This window comes from Callionymus lyra, chromosome 2, assembly GCF_982586985.1.
Source record: "Callionymus lyra chromosome 2, fCalLyr1.hap1.1, whole genome shotgun sequence".
In the NCBI taxonomy this organism is placed as follows: Eukaryota; Metazoa; Chordata; class Actinopteri; order Syngnathiformes; family Callionymidae; genus Callionymus; species Callionymus lyra.
This window is the reverse complement of record NC_141819.1, coordinates 6,966,044-6,992,117: the sequence shown is the minus strand read 5'-3', so window position 1 is coordinate 6,992,117 and position 26,074 is coordinate 6,966,044. Positions and strand designations below refer to the sequence as shown.

The window sequence follows — 26,074 nt, the reverse complement described above, 5'->3', positions numbered from 1 at the left end:
CACAGCAGAGTGGGTGTGGTTATGGTCGACAAGATCTACAGAACAACAAAGTGTTTTCAGTGGGCGGAGCTTAAGATCATTTTCTAATGTTAATGAAAAGAGAGTTTTGTACAAACACACACACACAATAGAGTCCAACGTCGCAACAACACACACTCAAATACACACATTAGTTGAACTTCAAACAGATGTTAAGCATCTATAGTGTTAGGTTTTTGATTTCACACACAGATATAGATCTAGTTAAAGTATAAAAGTCCTGATTTGTGTGTAACTTTTGTCGTCACTGTGAAAGTTACAGCATCATGTTGTTGTTTCACTTCATAGTTACTCTGCGATAGACGTGAGCAGCCGTAGAAGCATCTGGGAGAGAAAAGCAAGTCAATATTCATGACCATCTAAGAGAGACTTGGATTTTTTTTAAAACGTTATTCAACAGAATTCTTCAGCGGCGTCGGAATCGCCCGGCGAGCCTCGGAACCAGACGCGGCCGAGCGTGCGACTCGGACTCTCCGGATGTTGATTCTGCCTCTGGCGCCGCCGCCGTATTGTCAGCTTCTGCTGCATGTTCTCCTTCGAGTCCGGGCCTGAGTCCGACTGATAAACACGGCTGAAAGGAAAGCATCACGTGACCCTGGGATGTTTGGGAGACGGCGCCGCCCGGAGCTCCGAGCCCAGACGTTCCCCCCGCTGGAAGGGTCGTCTTCGAACGGTCCCGGTCCAGGTTTTTGTGGCGTGGTTCTCTCATGGTTCCGTGGGGGGGGGGGGGTGGGGGCGTCACGGCTCGGAGCAGAACAAACAGCTTGAATCCTGGTCGATAATTAATTTGGGGAGGAGAAATAAAAGGCTGCGGGGGTGAAACGAGAGCAGCTCCGTGATCACCTGCTCAACCTTTGAGTGTCGGAACACGAGCCGGAGACTGATGGAACCTCTAGTGTCGGAGATCACCAGAGCGTTCAAGATGTTCTGTTGCCGAGCGCTCTGACCCGACGTCCACGTCAAGTGGTTTGAGGGTTTTTCTGCCGACATTCTCCCTGTCGAATAAATGTCATGTGTGAGGAGACGTCGGTACCATCATGTAGTAAATGTTCTTCTTCTCCAAGATGCAGTAAGTTCTTCATCATGACCATGTTTTACACTCATTACTTTATAAAGTTGCTCTGAAATCTGGGCGAACGAGAGGTTACGAGAGTCTATTATGACTATGATTATGAATGGCTTCACTCCTCCTCCAGCCAGCTCTAATCTCGCCCCGCTTTGTTTACACAACGAGTCCCTTGGAGGGGGAGACTTCCTGGATTGACGACGCACATTGATGACAAACCTCCATGTTTGACCAATCACAGCAGAGTGGGCGTGGTTATGGTCAACAAGATTTCATCTCCAGAAAGTGTTTTCAGTGGGCGGAGCTTAAGATCATTTTCCAATGTCAATATTTCAATGAAAAGAGAGTTTTGTACAAACACAACGAGTCCCTCGGAGGTGACGACTTCAATGATTAATGATGTGCGGTGACAAACCTCCATGCTTGACCAATCACAGCAGAGTGGGCGTGGTTATAGTAAGATTATGGTCAAAATTAAACCCGACATTAAACAAAAAAACTAACAATGTTCTCACTAAAATAGTTACACAATTATTGAATATTGTTTTGATTGTTTAAGCGCTTTGTGACCCTGGTCTGGAAAAGCGCTATACAAATACAAATTACTTACTTACTTACTTACAATTATTGTGTAAGAGTTTGTGTAAGTATAATAGTGACTTTAAAACTGTGTTTACACTAGTGTGTAGCGTTTATCCTTAACAACACAAATTAACTCAAGATGACAAAACAATGGAAAAAAATACTTATTATCAAATCCCACCGAAACACATCTGACGCAAAAAAAAAAGAACACAAACACTGGCATAAACCCACACAGTCACACAGATAACACACTCGAAGACACACTTTTAGAGAATGCAAAGACAATCAAATAAACTCACATAAAACCCTGTATATATATATATATATATATATATAACTTAATGTCACATGTTTTGAGATGCGACGACATTTCATTCCTCAACACACTCTTTGTGTGGTTCATCATCACAGACACACACACACACACACACACACACACACACACACACACACACATCCTGGCGCTGGAATAAGTGGCATTCGTGAGTATTTGTTTCTAATCCAAGACTTCCTTGTGTTGTGTAGCAGGCCTGGAATGAATATATATTGTCAATATATCCTCTGCACGAGGTTGAACATTTCCTCAAGTGGAACCAGTTTCAATTTAAATTGATGAATATTAATCCCCGGAAAATGTATCCGTGGACACTTCTGCCGGGGCGACCGGACCTGGACCAACCTGCTGCTCTCGGAATATCCCTAAATAAAAACTCATTATAAAACAGCTCATGTGTGCAACTCCTCGCCGGCTCCGATTCTATTAGCCCAGTCCCGCGCGTCGCTCTCGGGCACAGCTGTCGGGGTCACGGGGTCACTGGACGGATCCGGCTCCGGCGAGATCCGCATCTGGCTCGTGAGATGAGGAGCAGCTCTGGCTTCGGTTCTGTGATTGACTTGTTGTTCCTGAACTCTCCCGCCTGCCTCCGACTCATAAACAAGGTAATAAGTAATAAGAGGAAGTGTCTGAGGGAGGAACGAGGGACGCATGAAAAGCACAACTTTTCTATTTTTTCCTCCTGAATTTGATCATCAAAGACATAGAAACTCATCATGTATCAAATAAACTTGATTGAGTTATTAAAGTACAAACCAGGGGTGTGTCCCAAATTGCACACTTGTGCACTTACAATTAAAATTTTGAGTACACAAGTTAGACCTGATGAGTAGTGTGCGAAAATGTAGTGCACAATGAGCACTCAAATGGCCAGAAAATTGAGTGTGTATCGATGAACACTTTCCACCCTCAACGTCCTCCATCTTAGTGACGTAGATGAAGCTAAACTGAAGCTAAACTGAAGCTAAACTGAAGCTAAACTGAAGCTAAACTGAAGCTAAACTGAAGCTAAACTGAAGCTACGTCACTGACGACACGTCTTCGGAGCAGATACTGACGTAAATGTCTCGAGAAAACACTCATTTTACCACAAAACCAACACAACAACAGTAATAACACAATGAAACACAACTTAATAACTTGTTTCAATTGTATAAAAGTGGTGTCAAGTGTCAGTGATAGTGTTTCAACGACTGGTTGATCAGTGTTAAAAAGTAGTAGAAGAAGAAGCTGTCGAGTCATTTCCTGTTAGTGTGTAGCAGCAGAGTTGGATTTGAGAAAGTACTACACTGTTGACATTTAAGTACTGCACAAGTAAGTGCACTGTCTAACAGTGTACTGTAAACCAGTATTTGAGACACAGCAATTGCGTTATATTTGAAGCTAATGCTAACTAATGCTTTCTTGAGCTGTGTCTTAAATCGCATTCTTGTGTACTAAAACATAATAATTAAACTTAAACATAAAACATAGTGAGATGCAAAAGTGCGTCTCAAAATTCTTAGTATGTGAAATGTAGTGCGACTACTTTTTAACACTAGTCGTTGAAACACTATCACTGACACTTGACAACACTTTTGATACACTGATAATACAATAGAGTCACACATCACAACAACACACACACACTGATAATACAATAGAGTCACACATCACAACAACACACACACACTGATGATACAATAGAGTCACACATCACAACAACACACACACACTGATGATACAATAGAGTCACACATCACAACAACACACACACACTGATGATACAATAGAGTCACACATCACAACAACACACACACACTGATGATACAATAGAGTTACACATCACAACAACACACACACACTGATGATACAATAGAGTCACACATCACAACAACACACACACACTGAAGATACAATAGAGTCACACATCACAACAACACACACACACTGATGATACAATAGAGTCACACATCACAACAACACACACACACTGAAGATACAATAGAGTCACACATCACAACAACACACACACACTGATGATACAATAGAGTCACACATCACAACAACACACACTTAAATCTACACTTTAGTTGAACTTAAAGTTTGACTGAAGTCAGTAAATCTCACACCAAACTCAGGCTCATTACTCGTCAAAATCCAGGAGTCGTAAACGTTTTATTATTTACTTCCATCAAGTGTGTGTGCATCACAAACTACCTTCTGTCCTTCAAAGTTCACACAAAAAAACCTGCCAAACTTCCAGCGTCAACATGATTCCTGGACAGACGAGGAGAGAGTTCTCGACCCTCAGCTCATCACTATTGAGTGACGGGTCACAGGGGTGAGGAACCTATCAATGAAGCAGCATCTGGATCAAAGACACTCTGTACGGACGGAAATCAAATAAACTGAATAAAATATGACAAAAGAAAAGTTCAAAAAGTCGAGGAAACGAGCGCAGCACAGATTTCAGTCGAACATCCAGCGATGCAGAGCGACAGGTTCTGAAGCGAGTTACGAACTTACTTTTGACTGACTCACCCGTGACTCAGCACAGCAGAGGATTCTGGGAGTCGATGGTCATGAAGCAGATCAGACTCATGTCGACTCAGGGTTGGGATTATCTTCAGAGTAATCTGTTCTTTTTAGCGTTATAGACAAAAATGTTTTTTCATTTTAATGTAAGTAAGTAATTTGTATTTATATAGCGCTTTTCCAGACCAGGGTCACAAAGCGCTTAAACAATCAAAACAATATTGAATAAAGTATATACTTTAAAGGTCAGCGACTGCTATGCTAATCATGTTAGCATTAGCATTGGCTATGTCCAAAATCGCGCACTTCTCCGAGTGCACTGGTTTACAGTACACATTAGGATAGTGCATGTACTTGACCAGGGTGCATATTTCAACGGTGTAGTACTGTCTCAGATCAAACTCTGCTGCTACACACTAACAGGAAATGACTCGACAGCTTCTTCTTCTACTACTTTTTAACTCTGATCAACCAGTCGTTGAAACACTATCACTGACACTTGACAACACTTTTATACAATTGAAACAAGTTATTAAGTTGTGTTTCATTGTGTTATTACTGTTGTTGTGTTGTTTTTGTGGTAAAATGAGTGTTTTCTCGAGACATTTACGTCGGTATCTGCTCCGAAGACGTAGCTTCAGTTTAGCTTCAGTTTAGCTTCAGTTTAGCTTCAGTTTAGCTTCAGTTTAGCTTCAGTTTAGCTTCAGTTTAGCTTCAGTTTAGCTTCAGTTTAGCTTCATCTACGTCACTAAGATGGAGGACGTTGAGGGTGGAAAGTGTTCATCGATACACACTCAATTTTCTGGCCGTTTGAGTGCTCATTGTGCACTACATTTTCAAACACTACTCATCAGGTCTCACTTGTGTACTCAAAATTGTAATTGTAAGTGCACAAGTGTGCAATTTGGGACACACCCCTGGTTTGTACTTTAATAACTCATTAAGTTTATTTGATACATGATGAGTTTCTATGTCTTTGATGATCAAATTCAGGAGGAAAAAATAGAAAAGTTGTGCTTTTCATGCGTCCCTCGTTCCTCCCTCAGACACTTCCTCTTATTACTTATTACCTTGTTTATGAGTCGGAGGCAGACGGGAGAGTTTTTGCTTATTCTTTTTGATAATAATGTTGTTGTGTTGTACAGTTTTCACACACTGCTCATCAGGTTTCACTTGTGCACTCAAAATACTAAGTGTAAGTGCAGAAGTGAAGGATTTTGGGACCCAACCCATCTCTTGATAAACTACAGCCGACACCAAGAAGTTAAGAATCCCAGGTTTGTTTGTGATTCTTGTCACACGAGCCCGAAAAATGAAGCGGAATCATGGTTTGTTGAGACGCCGTGCTGGTGTTCTGGGGGAGGATGTTGTCTGGGAAGGATCGGTTTCTTCGCGGTGACAGGCGTGACAAGAGAAGGTGTGCAGGATATGTTAATGTGGAGGAGGAAGACTTCCTGTGGCGGCCACTGGTGGGAAGAGCCAGACGAAAAAAGGAGCCTTTGCTTATTTTCCTACTAGTGAAAAAAGCATATCTCAGGACAGCCCTGAGTAGCTGAGATTATTATCGGTCGATAAAAGTAGGAAAAGGAAAATCACAGTTTGCTTTTGTAGATAAAGTTTTTCAGCGATAAGATAATAATGAAAATGGAATAGAGAGGGTTTTAATACGAGACTTTTTTATATAAGACTTGTTTTTGGTAAATTGTTGACATAATGTGTCACAGTTTTGATGACCTGGTCTGAACCAAAACATTTAAATACTTATTTAACTATAAACTTTTTTTTTCATTGATTTGAACCATTTCATACTGACGTGTTTTAATAAATAAACTAATGATATCAGATTAAAATGATTGGAAAATGTACCAGAACCCAAATAAGTAAACAATCTAACCTAACAAAAAAAAAGGAAAAAAATACATTTTTAGTTTTATCAAAATGATAAAATGTGAATTGAAGACATTTGTCGCACCTGCTAATATGATGCTAACGGTGCTCATTCAGAACATTTTTGCCTAAAGAAATTACTAAAAATGTCTTAATTTATTTGGCTTTATGTCCACTGTCAATACCTTTAGAAGCAGTAAACACACCTTTCGTGTCTTCCACCGTCACAAGGATGACAAGCGCTTCACTCGCTTACTGTAGTGGATTTATAATGACATTTGATTATAGTGCAGGGAAAAAAGCCTGATCCAGCAGAGTCACCACATCCTGCTCTTTAAAGAGCATCTGATGTGGAACTCCAACCGTCCTGACATGTAGTAAATGTTCTTCTCTCCAAGACGCAGTAAGTTCCTCATCATGACCATGTTTTACACTGTTTACTTTATAAAGTTGCTCTGAAATCTTGGCGAACAAGAGGTTACGAGAGTCCATTATGACGTAATAATGGCTTCACTCCTCCAGCCAGCTGTAATCAAGCCCGCTTTGTTTATACAACAAGTCCCTTGGTGGGGAGACTTCCTGGATTGACGACGCACATTGATGACAAACCTACATGTTTGACCAATCACAGCAGAGTGGGTGTGGTTATGGTCAACAAGATTTAATCTCCACAAAGTGTATTCAGTGGGCGGAGCTTAAGATCATTTTCTAATGTCAATATTTCAATGAAAAGAGAGTTTTGTACAAACACACACTGATGATACAATAGAGTCACACATCACAACAACACACACACACTGATGATACAATAGAGTCACACATCACAACAACACACACACACTGATGATACAATAGAGTCACACATCACAACAACACACACACACTGATGATACAATAGAGTCACACATCACAACAACACACACACACTGATGATACAATAGAGTCACACATCACAACAACACACACACACACTGATGATACAATAGAGTCACACATCACAACAACACACACACACTGATGATACAATAGAGTCACACATCACAACAACACACACACACTGATGATACAATAGAGTCACACATCACAACAACACACACACACTGATGATACAATAGAGTCACACATCACAACAACACACACACACTGATGATACAATAGAGTCACACATCACAACAACACACACACACTGATGATACAATAGAGTCACACATCACAACAACACACACACACTTATGATACAATAGAGTCACACATCACAACAACACACACACACTGATGATACAATAGAGTCACACATCACAACAACACACACACACTTATGATACAATAGAGTCACACATCACAACAACACACACACACTGATGATACAATAGAGTCACACATCACAACAACACACACACACTGATGATACAATAGAGTCACACATCACAACAACACACACACACTTATGATACAATAGAGTCACACATCACAACAACACACACACACTGATGATACAATAGAGTCACACATCACAACAACACACACACACTTATGATACAATAGAGTCACACATCACAACAACACACACACACTGATGATACAATAGAGTCACACATCACAACAACACACACACACTGATGATACAATAGAGTCACACATCACAACAACACACACACACTTATGATACAATAGAGTCACACATCACAACAACACACACACACTGATGATACAATAGAGTCACACATCACAACAACACACACACACTTATGATACAATAGAGTCACACATCACAACAACACACACACACTGATGATACAATAGAGTCACACATCCCTTTAAATCAACACATCAATCAATCTGTTGAACTTTAACAATCACTGCTGTAACTTTTATATTTATGCTCTAAAGCACGGAATAAACAGGTTGTAAACGTGAGTATTTAGCTTCTTCTGTGTCATTGAACCAACAATTTGTTACTAACGGTGTCAACATATTCTTATATCATTCATGTTAATAACTTTTATGATTGGCAGAGAAGCCGCGCGTACGAGTCGCAGATGTTGTCAAATTGAATCGTCTGCTCCAGTCGTGGCGGATCCTTCCTGAGTCGAATACAAACTCCGACCCGAAGGAAGATCCATCAGCAGGATTCCATTATTTAGCTCCTGCGTCGTAATCCTCCTGAAGGATCGCGGACTTCTACGCTCGGGGATTTTCTCGCTTGATTATCGGAAATCGTTTCTCTCAAATGGATCGCGTTGCGTTTCACGAGCGTTTTTTCCCTCCGAGAAACCTTGGGTTGCTTTGATGTTGGATGATCAAAAACCACGAGACCAGGAGCCTCCGGGTGCAGGAAGTGAGAAGCCAGCATGTGTGCGGGTCAGCGGTGATGGTACGAAGCATGTTGAGCCTCCTGAAGGTGTTGCAGTTCTCTCAGATCTGCTCGCAGGGGATCCAGCTCGCATGGATCGTGTGATCTTGTGTGAGGTTTGTGCGTCTCGGAACAACTGCTGAGAAGTTGAAAAAAGTTGTGTTAAGATCGTGTGTCGGACAGTTGATGTCTCAAGTCTGGTTTCCTAGAGTTTTGGACAAATGGTCGTTTCCTAAAATACATAAATACTTATATGTTTTTTTTCAATCTCCAAAGAAGCTTAAGTTGTTCTTAAAGGTCAAAACAACATTTTGAGATGTTTTCAAAATGTCAAAAAGTATTTAAAAACCGGTTATTTATTAAGAGTCTCATCCATCAATTCTCAGTAGTCCCTAGAAACCATCTTGACTTCTGAGGTCTAATCATTTAATTGATGTGGACTGGGTCTCCCCTGAGGTCTCGGTCCAGAGGTTCCAGAAGTCTTCCTGGCTCACCTCAACACCATCCTTTCAATCTGAAGCAGCAGCGTTACTACATTGAGTCTCTTCTAGATGACCGAGCTTCTGCTCCGATTTCTCCCGAGTACTTCCTGGACAAATCCTTTAAGCCACGATCGATCCACGATCTTGTTTTTTCGGTGACTCCCCAGATCTTGTGAGGTCTGTGGATCAGAATCTACTGATGGTTCCACGCACAGGGTTCAGGACCAGAGGAGAGAAATCCTTCCAGACTGTTGCTCCTAAGCTTTGGAACCATCTCTGTGTTTGATGATCTACTGACTCCTTCAAGAAACATCTGTGTTTGATGATCTACTGACTCCTTCAAGAAACATCTGTGTTTGATGATCTACTGACTCCTTCAAGAAACATCTGTGTTTGATGATCTACTGACTCCTTCAAGAAACTTCTGTGTTTGATGATCTACTGACTCCTTCAAGAAACATCTCTGTGTTTGAAGATCTACTGACTTCTTCAAGAAACATCTGTGTGTTTGATGATCTACTGACTCCTTCAACAAACATCTCTGTGTTTGATGATCTACTGACTCCTTCAAGAAACATCTGTGTTTGATGATCTACTGACTCCTTCAAGAAACATCTGTGTTTGATGATCTACTGACTCCTTCAAGAAACATCTGTGTTTGATGATCTACTGACTCCTTCAAGAAACATCTGTGTTTGATGATCTACTGACTCCTTCAAGAAACATCTATGTTTGATGATCTACTGACTCCTTCAAGAAACATCTGTGTTTGATGATCTACTGACTCCTTCAAGAAACATCTGTGTTTGATGATCTACTGACTCCTTCAAGAAACATCTGTGTTTTATGATCTACTGACTCCTTCAAGAAACATCTGTGTTTGATGATCTACTGACTCCTTCAAGAAACATCTCAAGACATTTTTATTTGTTCAGGCTTTTCCTTGATTTTCTGGAACTCCTGTTGTTTTCTCAGTTTTATCTTGATCTTTAAAGTTTACACTTTATTGAATATTGTTTTGAATGTTTAAGCACTTTGTGACCCTGGTCTGGAAAAGCCCTCTATAAATAAAAATTACTTACTTACTTACTTACAGTACGTATCCTTCCCTCACTCACGAACAAAAGCACCTAATGAACTCACCCCGGACAGAATATTTCATACGATCCACTATTGTAATGTTATTTAATAATATAGTTATAGGCTGAAAACATGACATAACAAGAGTCCACAACCACGTGAACAACAAATAGTCCTATATCTTACAAAATGTCCAAAAACAGAAATAATAAAACAGGAAACAACAGTAAAACATAAAGAAAACACTGAGGTCAAAACATTTGCAAGGAACAAACAACAACTTAAATACTTAAACAATACCTACTTACCTTACTATAGTAACCTCAACAGATATTGCAGGTTGTTTCTGCAGCCTCACCTCAAGATGACGCTTTTATTCTTGTACAGAGAAAACCACATTATTCTCATGTATAAAAAGAGCCACTTATGAACTATAATAACTCACGCTGTGTTCATTGTGACTATAATCTATCCTTATTATCAGGATAATATTGAAGAGTTCACACCTTAATTTCTGAGTATTAACAGAAAATAAAGAAGTAATAAAAGATTAACTTATAATTCAATATTATTAAAGTAGTATTAGCCTCTTAATAACTCAATAGTAGGTATTTGTAATTGTAATTATGTTTTTCTAAAGTTGCATCATATTCATACTTGATTTTCAGATTTTCAGGAGTTATAATGTCAAAACATGTTTTATTATCTTATCTACAAGTATTAACAACATCCTCATTAAAATAATAATTCATAATAATCAGAGTGAAATCCATATTATCTGACTTTATACTGGTTCATAAGAGGCTAATCTTTCTGTTAATTCACATATAAATATATATCTTATTCATAGTTATTGTGTTCCTCGTTCTAAAGTGTTACCAACACTACGATACAGATATTTATTAGTGACTCTAAGTTAGTAGATCATCGATGGATCATCCATTGGGATAGTTACTAATGCTAGTACCATGATGGTACAACATCTACACACCAAAAAGAGTTATCTTTCCATTCATTCATTCATTCATTTTCTACCACTTCATCCCTTACCGGGGTCGCAGGGAGACTGGAGTCTGTCCCAGTTTCATTGGGCGAGAGGCAGGGGACACCCTGGACAGGACGCCAGTCTGTCGCAGGACACGCAAAGACAGAATTTTTGTACTTGATTCCCCTCGGTAAAATCATTCAGAGATTTCCAGATGTTTCTTATCACATTTTTGCTGATGACATCCAGCTCTACTGCTCTTTTGATCCAACTGAGCCCCAAAGGCTGAACTTAGTCAATTGTTTGCTAGAAATCAAACAATGAGTGAAAACACTTTGCAGCATGTGGACAAAACTGAAACACTGGTGATTGCTCCTGATGATAAGGTTCCAGGGTTGACTCAGTACTTGGGTGACTTAGGTCAGTCTGTCAAACTGAGCCTGAGAAACCTGGGTGTTGTATTTGATAAAGACATGTCTCTTGTTCAACACTGAAGAAAACTGACCAGAAACTGTTTCCTTCAACTGAGAAAAGTCTCTAAACTTAGGAAAATGTTGTCGGAACATGATCTGGAGCTTGTTGGACCATGCGTTTGTTTCTTCTCGTCTGGACTATTGTAACAGTTTGTTTTCATGTCTTAACAAGAAGGATCTGTCTCGCCTGCAGTTGATTCAGAACTCTGCAGCCAGAATTCTGAGCCGCTCTAGTAGAAGAACTCACATTTCTCCGATCCTTAAAACTCTTCACTGGCTGCCAGTTTCTTTCAGGATCAACTTTAAAATTCTTACTTTCAGATCTATTCATGTTCAGACCTTCCATCAGTGATCTGATCCAGACTTACACCCCAGCTCGGGCTCTGAGGTCTGTGGATCAGAATCTACTGATGGTTCCTGAACACGCTTCAGGACCAGAGGAGAGAAATCTTTTCATGCTGTTGCTCCTAAGCTTTGGAACGATCTTCTCTGTCTTTGCGCTTGATGGATCTACTGACTCCTTTAAGAAACATCTTAAGACGTTTTTATTTGTTCAGGCTTTTCCTTGATTTTCTGGAACTCCTGTGTTGTTCTCAGTATTATCTTCATACATTTTAACCTAATTAAATTTAAATTGTATTTCAGTCGAGAAAAATATGATTCAACATGTATTTAACAAGATCCATAACCGTATGTATTGATGATATCACTCAGTAATAAAAACAATATATATATATATATATATATATATATATATATATATATATATATATATATATCTGAAAGAAAGTCCATCCATAACTAGATGTTCCACAGACATCACTGATATATGACCAAGAAGAAAACAGGCGCTCTAGATATTTATCCGACAGATTTACCGCCACAGTTTAAGAGAACTTTGATTTGTAGCTTCGACACCTGAGCCTGCGTGAGCAAAATCACAGATTAGCAGGAATATTACTCGGATAAAAATGAAATAAATCCACATTTCTTCCTGTAAAGATCGTTGTTCTTACTAATGAGGAGTGAAAATATTGCTGCATCTGCATCTAAGTCCACGATGTGCACCTCCTCCGAGAGAACTACTTTTTTTAAAAACCAGCAAGAAACAAAAAAAAAGTTACCTTCGTTCCAGCAGAAACATCAGGTTAGTTATCTCTTTGTATCTCCCACAATGCATCGGGGGGGTCTTCTACGGAGCTGACGTTATAAAGATGATAAAAGCCGCAGCAGCATATTTACTTTTTCAACCGTCAGCCGCTTCACTAATTATCCCGAGGAAACATTTCCCGCTTCTTCCTGCAGAAAACTGGTGTTTAATAATGAATCCTCGGCTTCACGTGGTCACACGTGTTTCTCTCGCCGTCCGACCTCGGTTTCACTACCTCATCATGGTGGTTCGGTTCTGCAAAGACAAACTTTAATGTGTCGCCGAAGAGTTTTTCTTCACGTCTGAAAGAGTGTTTTAAGGGCAGCGAAGACTCGGAGGAGCGGCAATAAATCATCGGAGCGCGTTGATGTGTCGCTGTCATGCAGCAGGTTAGCTTCGGCTAAATCTCCCTCGGAAAACGATGTAACGCGTCAACCCTGGGAGCGTTTGATCTCCTAATGAGTTCGCTTGGACGGCTCTTGTTTACCCGGCGCCGCCTGGGGAGATTAATGGTGACGGGGACGAGCGGGAAGTCGATGCCTTCGGATCAATGAGTCGGACGGGCCAGTGACCCCCGAGCCTTCACCTGAGCGAACCCCCCCCCCCCCCCCCCCCCGAAAACACTGAGCGCTCGGCTGATCGTATCAGAAGTGACCTGAATGTACTTTGGTGTTTTCTCCAAAGTTTTTTTTTAAAGTCGCAGCAGTCGCTGCTTTTTTATGGACCAGGAGGAAACAGAGGACGATCACTGCAGAAAAGGCTTAACTAAGGTGATGTCACCACATGATCTGGATCTAATAATCCATGTGTTGTGTCTTCTCGTCTGGACTATTGTAACCGTTTATTTTGGTGTCTAAACAAGATGGATCTGTCTCGCCTGCAGTTCATAAAAAACTCTGCAGAGAGAATTCTGAGCCGCTCTAGTAGAAGAACTCACATTTCTCCGATCCTTAAAACTCTTCACTGGCTGCCAGTTTCTTTCAGGATCAACTTTAAAATTCTGGTTCTTACTTTCAGATCTATTCATGGTCAGACCTTCCATCAGTGATCTGATCCAGACTTACACCCCAGCTCGGGCTCTGAGGTCTGTGGATCAGAATCTACTGATGGTTCCTGAACTTCAGGACCAGAGGAGAGAAATCCTTCCAGACTGTTGCTCCTAAGCTTTGGAACCATCTCTGTGTTTGATGATCTACTGACTCCTTCAAGAAACATCTGTGTTTGATGATCTACTGACTCCTTCAAGAAACATCTGTGTTTGATGATCTACTGACTCCTTCAAGAAACATCTGTGTTTGATGATCAACTGACTCCTTCAAGAAACATCTGTGTTTGATGATCTACTGACTCCTTCAAGAAACATCTGTGTTTGATGATCTACTGACTCCTTCAAGAAACATCTGTGTTTGATGATCTACTGACTCCTTCAAGAAACATCTGTGTTTGATGATCTACTGACTCCTTCAAGAAACATCTGTGTTTGATGATCTACTGACTCCTTCAAGAAACATCTGTGTTTGATGATCTACTGACTCCTTCAAGAAACATCTGTGTTTGATGATCTACTGACTCCTTCAAGAAACATCTGTGTTTGATGATCTACTGACTCCTTCAAGAAACATCTGTGTTTGATGATCTACTGACTCCTTCAAGAAACATCTGTGTTTGATGATCTACTGACTCCTTCAAGAAACATCTGTGTTTGATGATCTACTGACTCCTTCAAGAAACATCTTAAGACACTTTTATTTGTGCTTTTCCATGATTTTCTGAGACTCTTGTGTTTGTCTCTATGTTGTCTTGACCTTTAAAGTATATATTTTAACTGTGTATTGTTTTTGATTGTTAAAGCGCTCTGTGACCCTGGTCTGGAAGATCTTTACAAACAATTACTTACTTCTTTAGATGTAAATAAACACAAACAACTTCCTTTTTTAAAGAACCAACAGACAGTAAAGAAACTGACAGCAAGTGATCAGCATGTGTGAAAAACTTGACTAATGTTGATTATTTTAAGAGTAATCTGTTCTTATTAGAGTTATAGACAAAAAAGTTTGTTCATTTTAATGTAGCGACTGGAGCTCAGTTGTCTTCATCTTTGTCCAAAAAGACACTTAAAAACATCCAAATACCTTCATATACTGCTCGACTGTTACGACCCTCTTGTGTTGAAGCCTCGACATGAGAAGAAATGCTCATTTTTATCTAATACTTGTTGATATCCTACTTTCTATTTTGTTCCTTGTTTTTACCATCATATATCAAGGTTTATTTTCACTACTTACGCGTGTTGTTTGCGTTGAAGTCTTATGATGATGACACCATATAACATGAATATAAATGATAAATGAATTGCCGACTCCTTTTGTAAATGGTTTGGACGGAGGGACCGTGAAGCTTCCGCTGGGTCTTAAAAATCACCTTTTATACGAGCAAGAGCAATTATTTATGTTACGATCAGGACCATGTTTTTGGTGGCGTTGTTGCGTCTTCGCTGTCGTCGTCTGTCGTCGTCTATGTTCCTCTCGCTCTGAGTATTTGAACAAAATAATGTCATATATCTATAGTATATCCAGTAGTTTTGAACTCATCATTGCCTCTACGATAGGATTTCTTCTGTTGATAAATTCAAACCTGGTAAATGACGACAACATTTCATGGATAATTAGTTGGATTCACTTTCCGTTCAAGTCTGTGAAAGCAAAAATCTTTGAGGAACATTACGTCTAAAATCAACTGGAACGAGCCGAGACTAATGGTATCTCTAATGAGAACCTTTGACTTTTGAGACATGCAGGGAATGAGTCAGAGACATGATTCAAATAAGGAGCCAAAACGTTCGCTCTGACCAAGTTTATCATCGTCAAACTTGAAGTGAAATCTTATATCCTGGTTGTTTATTAAATACAAACAGTCTTTTCCCTCTCAAACATGACTGTTCTCAACAGGAAGTCTCATCAATCCATTCAGTGATAAATGACGTGAGCAAGATTGAACGTAATCTGGATGATCAGATCTTCTGGTAATTGTTTTTTTCTCAGACTTGTGAATCTTTCAACTCACAGGATATTTGCGGTAAATATCAGACGGATGTTCGTCGAACCACGATCTTCCCGCCGCAGTGTTTCTCTGTGTTTCTCGTCCACTGAGTCAAATGATGAAATCGATACTCGTCATTCATCTTTAATCCCTCCATCAGAGCGAACTGCTGCAGTTTGTTCGGGGATTCGAAGATTCCGTCTTTGGAATGAGAATGAGTCCACTTGTAGTTTGGATTGTCCTCGGGTTGTCTTTCACTTTAACGTGTGTTTTCATTACAGCTTGACAGAATTGCCAATTGTCGTCATTGTAAATTAAACAGCCAGCGCCCCCTGTGGCGAGAGACTGAACTTGCAGGCGGCTGAAAGGAAAGAAAACTGATTGACATGTCGATGCCGCGAAGCAACCGCGGCTGCATTCCAATAAGACTGGATTAGGGATTTACATATGTCGACTTAAAAGGGAATATTTCACATTCATGAATTGTTTGTGTTGGCAGATCTTCCTGTGAAAATTATAAAAGATTAAAACAACTGAATTCATGCATTAATTACAATGAAAACTTCTCGTTTTGGCTTCTGTGTGCAGAACCGATTCCACCTGCAGATGGCGACGGGGGTGCCTGAGTCCGGCCTTTCTGAGCTGCTGCTGACCGTGCTCCGGCGGTCCGGCTGGAGGGAGGGGACGGCGGTGCTGTGTCAGGGCTGGGAGGAAGCCCGGGGTCTCTTGCAGCTGCTGGAAGCTGGTGTCACCTGGCAGCTGAGCGCCCTCCTCAACCTGACCCAGTCCTCCCACGACGACACCCAGATACACGAGTTCCTCTCTCAGCATTTCCGGCGGAGCCGCCCTCCGCCGTCATCGGTGTTGCTGTTTGGTGCCGACCCCCAGTGCGCTGCCGCTGTGCTGCGCAGCGCTCAGGACTTGGGGCTTACATTGCCCATGATGCATTGGGTTCTGGGTCAGCCGCTCAGCCCGGATGCCCTGCATGCCATTGGGCTGCCTCTTGGACTACTAGCCTATGGACAAGTGGAGCGGAAGCCGCTGGACTTTTACATTAGAGACGCTCTGCAGCTGATTTCCAGAGCTGTTGCCTCAGCATCGGTGTTGCGGCCGGACCTGGCTCTGATCCAGAACATGGTCAACTGCTACGACAAACCCAACAAACAGGTGCCCTCCTCAGGACAGTACCTGTCCAGGTAACTAATGATCACACAGTTTGGTTTAAAATCCCTTTAATCTAGAATTTATCTTGAATTCCTTTGTATCGTTGACTAATTTAGAGGAATCTCCCACTGCGTAGCCAGACAAGAATATTAAACCACAATATATTATTTAAAATAGGTAAAATGTGTTAAAAACAGAGGTCTTTTGGAGTGCTCTCGCAACAGCTGATATCTGTTCCAACATAGGATATAAGAGACCTCATCAACTACTGCAGGAAGTCTCGGTACCCTAGACTCATGTGGGCAACCAGCACACAACTTTAAGAAAGAAAGAAAGTTGATGCATAATTTTATGATATATTTCAAGCCAGTCTCTTATAGTGTCTCCTTTCTTGCAGGTTCCTGTCAAACATGTCTTTCTCAGGTCGGACGGGGGTTGTCCAAGTGCTCCAGAACCAATCCCTTGTCCTTACCCCCCAGCGCTTTCACATCTGGAGCCTAAGACGCGATGCTCTGGGTCAGCCCACCTGGGTGACGGTGGGCAGTTGGGAGAACGGTCACCTCCAGGTGGAGGACGAGGGGGTCTGGCAAGGCCCACGAACTCGGCAAAGAACAGAGGAACAGAAGAACAAGGGCCGCTGGAGGGCCGGAATGCCTGTGGCTGGTAGCCGTGTGAGGGTGGTGACTCTGGTAGAACACCCATTTGTCTTTACACGGGACGCGGATGACGAGGGCATCTGCCCGGCGGGTCAGTTCTGTATGGACGCTGGAACAAACAACTCTGAACTTCTGGAGCGATACTTTCATGAAGTGGCGAACGGGAATGGCAGCCTGTTACCATCGGAGTACAACAAGTGTTGCTACGGCTACTGTATTGACCTGCTGGAAAAGCTGGCCGAGGACCTGGGCTTTGAGTTCGATCTCTACATCGTCGGAGACGGAAAGTATGGCGCGTGGAAAGCGGGACGCTGGACCGGGCTGGTAGGGGATCTTCTCCTCGGCCTCGCCGACATGGCCGTCACCTCCTTCAGCATCAACTCGGCTCGCAGTCGGGTCATCGACTTCACCTCTCCTTTCTTTTCCACCAGTCTTGGAATACTGGTTCGCAGCAAAGACACCGCAGCACCCATCGGCGCCTTCATGTGGCCTTTGCACTGGTCGATGTGGGTGGGAATCTTCCTGGCGCTGCACATCACTGCTCTGTTTCTGACTCTGTATGAATGGAAGAGCCCTTTTGGCATGACGCCTCACGGTCGGAACCGTGTGCGCGTGTTCTCGTACTCCTCTGCGCTGAACTTATGCTACGCTATCCTGTTCGGACGCACGGTTTCCTCCAAAACACCCAAATGCTGGACGGGTCGATTCCTGATGAACCTCTGGGCGATCTTCTGTCTGCTGGTTTTGTCCAGCTACACTGCCAACCTGGCCGCTGTCATGGTGGGAGAGAAGACCTTTGAGGAGGTCTCTGGAATTCATGATGCCAAGGTCAGTCTGATCTTTTCTTGGGGGTTATCACCTTCACCAAGGTCGTTACTTCATTGTTGACATTTATCTTTCAGTTTACCACCAAATATCTAAAAACAAGAAACTTTAGAGAAAAAAAATATAATACATTTCCATGGTATTCCATCTGGGTGGGTATTGTTGGAAGGAAGCTGCTGATGCGCCCCAGAACATGAATACAAATAATACTATAAATAAAACACTGTGTCAGGTGAAGTCACTATTATAGTGTAACTTAAATGTAATTTTAGCAACAAAATTAGTTTGTGTGTTTTGTTCAACATTGTTTCAGGATTTCAAGATAAGATCCTAAAGTTTAGTCGACTCTGTTATACTACAAAGCTAATGTCACTGGTGGTTCAGTCGCTTTTAAATCCGGGTCAGCAAACAAAACCCTTGAACGAAAGGAATTTTAACCACACCCACTCCGCTATGATTGGTCGCATGGAGGTTTGTCACCATGTGTCGTCAATCCTGGAAGTCTCCACCTCCAAGGGACTCGTTGTATAAACAAAGTGGGGTGGGGTTACAGCTGGCTGGAGGAGGAGTGAAGCCATTATTACGTCATAATGGACTCTCGTAACCTCTCGTTCGCCCAGATTTCAGAGCAACTTTATAAAGTAATAAGTGGAAAACATGGTCATGATGAGGAACTTACTGTGTCTTGGAGAAGAAGAACATTTACTACATGTCAGGAGAGTTGGAGATTATGTAATAAATGTTATTTGTATTTTTAAATATATAAATAAAGTATACTATACATTTGTGCAGTACAGAAGAGTGATATTTTGTACTATATCATAAGTACAAGTTATGGATACTATTATATCATAATATGGGGTGATGTAGTTACTGTAGTACTCCTTTATAACGTAGTGATTTGAACCAATACAGTATCATGGAGTATTTTTCTGGGTCACCAACACTTCCCTCACAGAAAACCTTTTACACATTAATTCATTTGTTGCAACTCCTGCGTAACAAAAACACCAAAGAATTCAAGATAGTTTTGACTTCATTTGTCTGGTTTAAAAGACATTTAGGTATTTTCTGACACACACCGTTTGTACACAATTTGCTATTTCAAATACTTCGAAAGTGAATGTTGGGAAGAGTATCAAATTATTGATAAAACTGTCTGTGAGAGAATAACTACATGTTAATGAATCTGCTTCTTCGCTCAGGTATGATACGGAAGTTTCTTCTCAGGGCTCACAGTTCATATCAGGAACCACAAAAACAGTTAATGAAGTTTGAAATCTTTACCCTGAGATGAGGAGATAAAGACACGATTGATAGTGAATTATGAGCTTCAAATAATTATAATTCCATGTGAAAATGAAGGTTAATCAAGTCAGCTGACCTCTGACGCCAATATTCGGCGACTAAATTGAATCCCTTTTTCAAACTCTTTCAAACTCCTGATGATGTTTTTTTTTTTCTTCCTGGAGCAGCTTCATCATCCTTCCCAGGGCTTTCGTTTCGGGACGGTGCGCGAGAGCAGCGCCGAGGACTACATGAAGAAAAGTTTCCCAGAGATGCACGAATACATGCGACGCTTCAACGAGCCCACCACTCCCCAGGGCGTCGCCACTCTCAAGTAAGATGTGATGCGAGTTTGATGGTTTATTTAATTATTTCAGTTAATTTGATTCCGAGTCTCTCGTGTTTCATCGATCCAACGACTCTTTCCAAACTCGATTAATGGACGGCCGCGACCGGCCGCTCCCCGGCGTCGCTTCTGTGGGGGTTTGGTGTCGCTTTTGCAAACGCTTTTAACAGGAACATATAACGTCAACTAACAAGAACAAAGTATTGTCAACACGTGTTATATAACTAACAAGAACAAAGTAACGTCAACACGTGTTATATAACTAACAAGAACAAAGTAACGTCAACTAATGTGTTATATAACCAACACGAACAAAGTAACGTCAACATGTGTGTTGTATAACCAACCAGAACAAAGTAACGTCAACACGTGTTATATAACTAACAAGAACAAAGTATTGTCAACACGTGTTGTATAACTAACAAGAACAAAGTAACGTCAACAAATGCGTTATATAACTAACAAGAACAAAGTAACGTCAACACGTGTTTTAGAACTAACAAGAACAAATTAACGTCAACACGTGTTATATAACTAACAAGAACAAAGAATCGTCAACACGTGTTATATAACTAACAAGAACAAAGAATTCTCAACACGTGTTATATAACTAACAAGAACAAAGTATTGTCAACACGTGTTATATAACTAACAAGAACAAAGTAACGTCAACAAATGCGTTATATAAATAACAAGAACAAAGTAACGTCAACAAGTGTTATATAACTAACAAGAACAAAGTAACGTCAACACATGTTATATAACTAACAAGAACAAAGTAATGTCAACAAATGTGTTATATAACCAACAAGAACAAAGTAACGTCAACACGTGTTACTGTATATAACTAACAAGAACAAAATAACGTCAACACGTGTTATATAACTAACAAGAACAAAGTAACATCAACAAATGTGTTATATAACCAACAAGAACAAAGTAACGTCAACACGTGTTATATAACTAACAAGAACAAGGTAACATCAACAAATGTGTTATATAACCAACAAGAACAAAGTAACGTCAACACGTGTTATATAACTAACAAGAACAAGGTAACATCAACAAATGTGTTATATAACTAACAAGAACAAAGTAACATCAACAAATGTGTTATATAACTAACAAGAACAAAGTAACGTCAACACAAAGTAAAGAACGAAGATATAAAGATGAGGATTGGAAACTATGGTTGCCCTCTGGCCGTTGATGGCGCTCACGGTTGCTGTAGTGACCACGTCCGTGTGTGTTGAAGGGCAGATCCTCCTCAGCTCGATGCCTTCATCATGGACAAGGCTCTGCTGGACTACGAAGTCTCCATCGACGCCGAGTGCAAGCTGGCGACTGTCGGGAAGCCGTTTGCTATCGAAGGTAACTCCATGATGGTGCTTGTCGACACACAACTCCTGTCCAAGAAAATAAAAAAAATATTTTAAAAAGTCTAGATAAAGCTTGTGACTATAGTATCTTAGATCTTTATGTCTGGTTTTTATTCGATAAAGTAGCAAAACTAGCTTCTGTCAACTGTTTGATTTTGTCACATTGCAAACAGCTATAGTTTCCTGTCAGGTTATACACAACATTACAACCAAGATAGACAAATATGCGACACACACTTTGAATCTACAGGTTTTTTTCAACACAAAAAACAAAAAATGCACCAATAGATAAAATTTTCAATATTTCGATGAAAAGAGAGTTTTGTACAAACTGACACACACTGAGGACACAATAGAGTCACACATCACAACAACACACACACACTGAGGACACAATAGAGTCACACATCACAACAACACACACACACTGATGATACAATAGAGTCACACATCACAACAACACACACACACTGATGATACAATAGAGTCACACATCACAACAACACACACACACTGATGATACAATAGAGTCACACATCACAACAACACACACACACTGATGATACAATAGAGTCACACATCACAACAACACACACACACTGATGATACAATAGAGTCACACATCACAACAACACACACACACTGATGATACAATACAGTCACACATCACAACAACACACACACACTGATGATACAATAGAGTCACACTTCACAACAACACACACACACTGATGATACAATAGAGTCACACTTCACAACAACACACACACACTGATGACACAATAGAGTCACACTTCACAACAACACACACACACTGAGGACACAATAGAGTCACACTTCACAACAACACACACACACACTGATGATACAATAGAGTCACACATCACAACAACACACACACAAACACACACACACACACACACACACATTAGTTACCCTTTCAAATCAATTCAATCTGCCAAAGGGTCTAAAGTTATTGTGAAGCCAAAAGAAAGACTTGTATCTTTTTGTTTAATGTACATAAATGAATCAGTGAGTTTAATTCAATTTTCTAACTTCTCTCCACATGTCATAATGAAATATTACTTCTTGATTTTTAAGCAACACGACTCGTGGTCAAAGTTTTTCAACCTAAATCCACAGATTTGATAGAATTCCACTGAAGCTACAATCCTGCCTCAGGGTTCCTGCCCTGAAGGTACAAGAGGTTAAAGATACGTATCGGGATGTGGAAAGATTTTTATAAATCTGACAATATATCATCATATATTTGTACATTATATGGTTTATATGTTTGATTTTCACTTATACTCTCATAGGGGTTGAATCTAGTTTACAGTATATAGATTTAAATGTCATTGTTTGTCACACATGTGAGTTAAAAGTTAATTTGTGCGTCCAAAATACATGGTTTATTAATAATAATAATCTCTACACTGTCGTGATATTAAGTAATAACAGTGTCTTGTATCATTATCTTTATTTTTATTCAAATAATTCAACACTGAACCTACTTTAATGTCATATAAAACCACTTCTTCTTCTGCAGGTTACGGCATCGGTCTCCCTCAGAACTCTCCTCTGAGCTCCAACATCTCCGAGTTCATCAGCAGGTACAAGTCCGAGGGTTACATGGACCTGCTGCACGACAAGTGGTACAAGGTGGTTCCGTGCGGGAACCGAGTCTTCGCCGTCACAGAGGTCAGTGGGTCACGGTTCTGGTCCGTCACTGTGTGTGGAAGAGGCGTCTCTGCTGGGGAAGTGCTGCCCCCTGCTGGTCATGTGTTGGAGCCTTCAGTTTAAAGTGATGGTTCAACTGAAAAATGAAGATTTCACTCATTTTCTACTCAGCCAAATACCTCCAAATACTGCTCGACTGTAACGTCCATCTTGGATTGAAGCCACGACATGAGAATTGTTTACAAAAAAACTTTTAAACTATTACATTAAATTAAAGATTAACCTTTAATGTAGTTTTTGTAGAATTAGAAATGAATGTGATCTAGTATCATCATAAGTAGCACCAGTGGTTGTAAACCTTTTTTATAAGAGTCGTGTTTGTACTTGTACTAGTATTATTAATAATAGATAGTGACAGTTTTGGCAGAAGTGGAAGTATAAGTACTTGAGGTAGCAGGGACGGTATAGTACAATTCAGAGTGAAGCTATATGTGCTAGTATAGCACGGATACTGTGGTTAAAATATTACTCATTTTTCACCGTGTGTTTGTGGAAGAAGTTGATTTTATAAAGGTTTGAGCAGAAACAACTGATGTGAAGTCAAGCACTTTGATTGTAGCTGAATAAGAATCAATAGTATCACTTGTAGTACCCTGGAGATGTATTGGTTATATTTCTTGTAGTACCATGAAGATGTACTAGTTGTATTTCTTGTAGTACTATGAATTTGTATTGATTGTTTTTCTTGTAGTACCATGAAGATGTACTAGTTGTATTTCTTATAGTACCGTGAAGATGTATTTCTTGTATTACTTGTAGTACCGTGAAGATGTTTTTTTGTATTTCTTGTAGTACCATGAAGATGTACTAGTTGTATTTATTGTAGTACCTTGAAGATGTATTTCTTGTAGTACCATGAAGATGTACTAGTTGTACTTCTTGTAGTAAATTGAAGATGAATTTCTTGTTGTACCGTGAAGATGCATTAGATGTATGTCTTGTAGTACCATGAAGATGTATTGGTTGTTTTTATTGTTCTACCATGAAGATGTATTTCTTGTAGTACCATGAGAATGTACTAGTTGTATTTATTGTAGTACCGTGAAGATGTACTAGATGTATATCTTGTAGTACCGTGAAGATGTACTAGTTGTATTTCTTGTAGTACCATGAAAATGTACCAGTTGTGTTTCTTGTAGTACCGTTAAGATGTACTAGTTGTATATCTTGTAGTACCGTGAAGCTGTACTAGTTGTATTTCTTGTAGTACCATGAAAATGTACCAGTTGTGTTTCTTGTAGTACCGTTAAGATGTACTAGTTGTATATCTTGTAGTACCGTGAAGATGTACTAGCTGTACTTCTTGTCGTTAGCGCTGGTTTGCTAACACCTCTTTCTTGCCTCCAGACTCTTCAAATGGGCATCAGCCACTTTTCGGGCCTTTTCGTGCTGCTGTGCGTTGGAGTGGGCGGAGCTTTGCTGACCCTCGCCGGTGAACACGGGTTCTACAGACTGGTCTTGCCGCACATCCGTCGTCGTCAGAACCTGAAGTACTGGCTGCACACCTCACAGGTAACTCATGTCCAGTACCTGGAGACTCAAGGTCGCCTTTTTATCTTCTTAAAAATCTGTTTTTCGGTTGATTTCTCGGACAGAAAATCCACCGAGCTCTGAACATGACGTACGAAGACGTGAAGCGACAGCGGGCGGAGAAAGAGAAAAGGTTGGTTCTGTCCTCGTCACGTCCATGTCTCTGACGGGTTGAAAAATGTACCAAACTAAAAATCTACTACTTTAACTTCTAACCCTGAGGCTTATACAACGATGAGGCTTATCTATGAATGTTTACGGATTTATAGCCTCCAGAATAATCTCAGGACAGACAAGCGTAAAGGATAACGTGCCGAGGAAGACGGTCTCCGGGACAGGAGGGGGCGATAATGCAACTAAAAGCCGGATGTTTTCAAATGTTGCGCAAGAAGATATAAAAAACACATCCTTAAGATGAAAAGAAACACGATAAAAATGCATATAATAAAGCTTTTAAGTGAACTCAGTAGGAAACAGAGATGCTGCTCTTAAACTTGACATCAATGATGTTGAGACGGTGGAGACGGCAGCGTAAATAACTGCCTTAATGCTAAAGGAACCAAAAAGACAACTAATGATAAACTCAAACTCTCTTGACTGACATGTAGTAAATGTTCTTTATCTCCAAGACGCAGTAAGTTCCTCATCATGACCATGTTTTCAACTTATTACTTTATAAAGTTGCTCTGAAATCTGGGCGAACGAGAGGTTACGAGAGTCCATTATGACGTAATAATGGCTTCACTCCTCCTGCAGCTGTAATCACGCCCGCTTTGTTTATACAACAAGTCCCTTGGAGGTGGAGACTTCCGGGATTGATGACGCGCGGTGAAGAACCTCCATTTTTTACCAATCACAGCAGAGTGGGTGTGGTTATGGTCAACAAGATTTAATCTCCAGAAAAACAAAGTGTTTTCAGTGGGCGGAGCTTAAGATCGTTTTCTAATGTCAATAAGAGAATTTTTTTCGCAAACACACACTGATGATACAATAGAGTCACACATCACAACAACACACACGCAATGACACACATTAGTTGAACTTTAATTAAAGTTATAACAAGAACACATGTGGCTTATTGACAGATTATTGACAGGTTTCTTCAGGTGAAAGGGCGGGGGACACCCTGGACCGGATCCCAGTCTCTCTCAGGACAC

At 40.6% G+C, this 26,074-nt stretch overlaps 1 protein-coding gene across 1 annotated transcript in view; it reads left to right on the top strand.

Moving 5' to 3' along the window:
• Positions 1-26,074, top strand: part of grin3bb (glutamate receptor, ionotropic, N-methyl-D-aspartate 3Bb) — a 94,485-nt gene that overhangs the window by 66,709 nt on the left and 1,702 nt on the right. The window contains exons 2-8 of the mRNA XM_087783342.1: positions 16,579-17,186; positions 17,552-18,638; positions 20,111-20,256; positions 21,524-21,639; positions 23,197-23,348; positions 24,735-24,899; positions 24,983-25,050. Of these exons, the coding sequence (XP_087639468.1) occupies positions 16,579-17,186; positions 17,552-18,638; positions 20,111-20,256; positions 21,524-21,639; positions 23,197-23,348; positions 24,735-24,899; positions 24,983-25,050 (2,342 nt within the window). The remainder of the gene's footprint in view (positions 1-16,578; positions 17,187-17,551; positions 18,639-20,110; positions 20,257-21,523; positions 21,640-23,196; positions 23,349-24,734; positions 24,900-24,982; positions 25,051-26,074) is intronic.